Here is a 4,419-nt window from a genome sequence, read left to right on the forward strand (position 1 = left end):
CGATCACAGTAGTAAGTTAATTTCTGACATTCGGTAATGTGTCATTATGCATTTATGCATATCTTTATGTCTTAGCATCTTTATGTATCTTATGAATGACAGAATGTCAACTCAAAATGGTTTATTTTCATTATTTCAGAATTGAATGTTGTTGATCAATAAAACAATCTATCATATCTATACATCGGGTGTAGTTGCCAAATTCTCGTCTTTGTCGGCCTCGCCAGTATATGTTGGGAGCTCGAAATTCATCGGCACAGACAGTGTCTGCAATGGTGCATTGATTATGTTTCAATTAATGTCTACTATTTTTCGGCGAGATGAACTACCCTGAAGACAAGTAGTAAGCCTGCCCAATCCCTTCCTTCATGCAGGCCCAGGTTCTGAGGGATGTTGATAGTCGGTGCGTTGCGACTGTATTTGAGAGAGATGGTACTGAGGAGTAAAATAAGATCTTTACATCTGGTATAATCAAGGAGTTTGTCACGGATTTGCAACGATTTGCACGCCACACTAAAGCATAACACGCACGGCTGCGTAAGGAATAACGAGGATAATAGGTATATATTCTACTGCTGTACACAGGAATAATTGTCGCGATTGAGCCAAGATCAGGTCGCCATGGTTATGTAACGTACGTTGTTGACTAAACGAGGAGTTGCTTCGTTGATCTTTTATGCCGATGAAAAGTTCAAATACTCCAACCTCGCCATTGATGTATCCTGCGATACCAAGTTCATCTTCGCCTGACGATTCTAGAATTAATAGACACAATCAATAACAAACACAAATAATTTATTATTACTAATAATTATTAATATATTGAACTTAAACTAATAGTTTTTATTACTCATTTTACTAATTAAGTGTTAACAATTGGCTTCATCTTTTATTATTGGTTGGTGTCGATGTTTAGCAAAAATACATGTATGCTGGCGCTGCCACAGCTCCTGTGCCATGACGACAATCAATGACAATATTGAAAACACGAAATGTATTAAACACTGGCACTTGAAAATAGATTTACTTAAGCCATCCGAGTGACTCGGTCAATTTGAAACAAACTGCAGCCCAAATGGTGAGCTTATACTTTAAAAATTGATTATTCTCTTGTGAGTTATTGAAATTATCGCCAATTTTAGCCCATTGTTGAAAAAGATAATATCACATGTAAAAGACAAGTACGCCAATACTCCCCTTCCACTGACACCTCAAATAAATTCATTTCTGCATACCGAGCCTATCTGAAACATGATGCCGGCTAGTTAGCCGCGACCCCCATATTAGAGGAACTAGTGAGGCATCCATTCATCCATACATCCATCCATACATCCATCCATTCACCCATCCATCCATCTCTCCGTCCATCCCTCCATCCCTCCATCCATCCATCCATCCATCCATCCATCCAACCATCCATCCATCCATCCATTCATCTATCGATCTATCAATCGATCTAGCTATTGATCGATCAATCTATCGATCGATATCTCGATCAATAAATCGATGTGTCTGTCAGTCAGTCAGTCTACCCGTCCGTCCGTCTGTCCGCGTGCGCGCGTGTGGTACATGCGTGTATGGATGCGTGCGTTTACGCGGTGGGTGCGTTCATGTGTCTGTGCGTATGCGTGTGTGCGCGTGTAAGTGTGTGCGTGCATGTGCGTCTCTGCGTGCGTTCGTGTGTGAGTGCATCCGAGCGTGTGTGTGCGTGTATGCGAATGTTTGCTAATTAATTTTTGTCTTCTCGATCGATCACTCTCTATTACTCATACATATCGATTACCGTAGCACATGCTGCACATAGCCTCGGCAGTTATCAGGTAGCAGTAGCACGGTTAAAGAGCAGTTATGGGTTAGGGTTACAGTTAGGGATAGTTGCATACACATTCAATAGTTACGACTATAGCGTAGAAGACGGACAAACATCTCTGCTTTACACAATAGTGACATAAATAATATATATTGGAAATATTAAGCAGCAGTTTGTAACCAGACGAAAGGAAAACGGCAGATTTCGATAGAGCGTGTATTGTAAAGACACCTAGCTGCGAAACGGTGGCATTGTCTATATGCACAACACATGCAGCTGGAGGACACAGAGGGTGCCAGAGGTGGACAAATAACTTTCATTGTATAGAATCTAGGTGGCTGTCGGATCTTGTTTTGATAGCAATTAGTAGAAGATGATGTATTTGTCGGGTTGGTGCGCCCTCACTTAAATTGGTGCTCGCTGTGTATTAATTGTTTCACTTCACATGTGGAATGCAGAAAAGGCGCGCGGGGCACGAATTGGCTTGCTCTGTCTCCCTATAAAATGACAGCGACTTCAGTACGCGGCCAGTTGTGTATGTGACGAGCATTCAACGTCTTTCAGCGTTTTACAAAACAAACCTTGTATACATTTTGTTCTGCATAACCTTTAGTCTCACGAATTTTGTATGTCATTTAAACGTAGTATAAACGTTTTGATTAACATAGTATATTTTGTTCTCCATAACGTTTAGTCTCACATGTCACGTTTACTGTGTATAACTTCGTGCATTACGCTGGGCATATACGCATATGGGTGGTTCTATATACGCATATCCATTCTAGGCATATAATGGAATGTGCCATTTCTAGAGCATATTCTAGAGAATATGCCATTTCTATGGCCCTGGCACCGGTGCTGGTAGTTCCAGCATACGGCGAATATAGGTTACATATATAGGACCTATTTTATTATTATTATTATTAAATCTTTATTGCATGTAATTCAAATACAAATACATGTACTGAATACAGACTTTTTCATGGAGAAAAAATCGGATAAATGCAATTTCTCTAACAAAGTTTTTAATAATACACTAGTATAACAATGCAGTTTAGTAAGGCCAACAGTATACATGTATTGTACTAAAAATTGAAACCTAGCCATGTTTATAATATATATATATATCATTACATGCTAAATTTACTAGTTTGTTTAGCAAAGAGTGAACAATTCTTTGTAAGCGTTTAATTAACACCACATGTGCCCAAAAAGAAAGAAACGCCCTACAACGTAAATAAACACACACACACACGCAAACACACGCACACACACACACACACACACACTCACACACACACACACACACACACACACACACACACACACACACACACACACACACACACACAAATGCACACACACACACACGTAGGCTACACATACACACACAACGCCGCACCCCATGACCCACATAAACATGCCACACACAAACACACACACACACACACACACACACACACACACACACACACACACACACACACAACGTAATATGTGAATCGCATACGCTGGTGTTTACACATACGCGTGCGGAGACACCGCATCCACGCCGACTTACGTTCGTGCAAGTGCACATGCTTACTATTTAGTTTAGTTCAAATGTGCTAGTTTGCTTGTAAAATTAACTTATCGAATTCAAACTCACCCGGCCTCCTGAACCACACGCTGATGGTGAAGCCCTTATTCCATGTGTAATTACGATTGTTGTCCGTGCTGAATCCACCTTGGTACGTCAGCTCCTTCGCCCGGGGCGAATTAAATTCCACACACCTGCCAAATACGCCGGGGACGAATTTCACTCCCTTGACATACTGCGAGTCCCCCACACGGGGCGCGTTGACAAGAATGTGCGTGGCCGCGTCCTCTCTGAAGTTGTCGTCGAACGGAAAGTGCGCTATAGTTCTTCGCTGGTAATTGCCTGGAAAAAATAGCGTATTCTGCTCTAGATTTATCACATCTCTTTTGAAATTGACTATCGCAATCACCTCGTTCTGCAAAATGCCACCAATCTATCACCCGCCTAGCAACGACTGGGTCAATTTACGTTTCACGCCCCGCGCTAAGTATATTGATACGATAAAATAACATACTATTCTAAATTAAATTATATAATGACATTATAAAAATATATATAATGTCATGTATAAAGTAATATTTCATGATTAAATTAACAGGAGTTTCAATGAAGCTATTGCAATGTTTCTAGGGCGAGTACGCATCTGATCATATTGGCCTATGTGCGTGCATGTTAATCGAGTGAGCATGACAAATACAGAACTAGTAGTTTGCAAACCATCCATCCTGATAATGATATGTATCCTATCAATTACAAAGGACATGTGTCAAGCTTTTAAATGGAAAAAAATAAGTCCCAGCCACACCTAAATTTTTATACGCAAGGGTAGATGCCTGGTATACGGTGTACACTGCGCTTGTTTAGCGCGGAGATCAAGTGTGATAGTCAAAACTTTAACATGGTTTATCAAAAATTCAGCTGCTTGCAAGGGGGGGGGGTAAAATAAGGATCTAACAAAATTTGATAGCAGTGATGTACTACATAGGACAATGGCAATAGCTGTGAACAGTCGCGCCGGAAGCAGTTTTGG

General features: G+C 40.7%; 1 protein-coding gene across 1 annotated transcript in view; it reads right to left on the reverse strand.

Moving 5' to 3' along the window:
- LOC106806854 overlaps window positions 1–4,419 on the reverse strand; it is a 35,116-nt gene that overhangs the window by 9,420 nt on the left and 21,277 nt on the right. Inside the window, exons 2-3 of the mRNA XM_014808988.1 lie at window positions 3,459–3,731; window positions 639–755 (exon numbers count right to left, since the gene is read on the reverse strand). Of these exons, the coding sequence (XP_014664474.1) occupies window positions 639–755; window positions 3,459–3,731 (390 nt within the window). The remainder of the gene's footprint in view (window positions 1–638; window positions 756–3,458; window positions 3,732–4,419) is intronic.

The sequence above is a fragment of the Priapulus caudatus genome, unplaced genomic scaffold (genome assembly GCF_000485595.1).
Source record: "Priapulus caudatus unplaced genomic scaffold, Priapulus_caudatus-5.0.1 Scaffold182, whole genome shotgun sequence".
In the NCBI taxonomy this organism is placed as follows: Eukaryota; Metazoa; Priapulida; class Priapulimorpha; order Priapulimorphida; family Priapulidae; genus Priapulus; species Priapulus caudatus.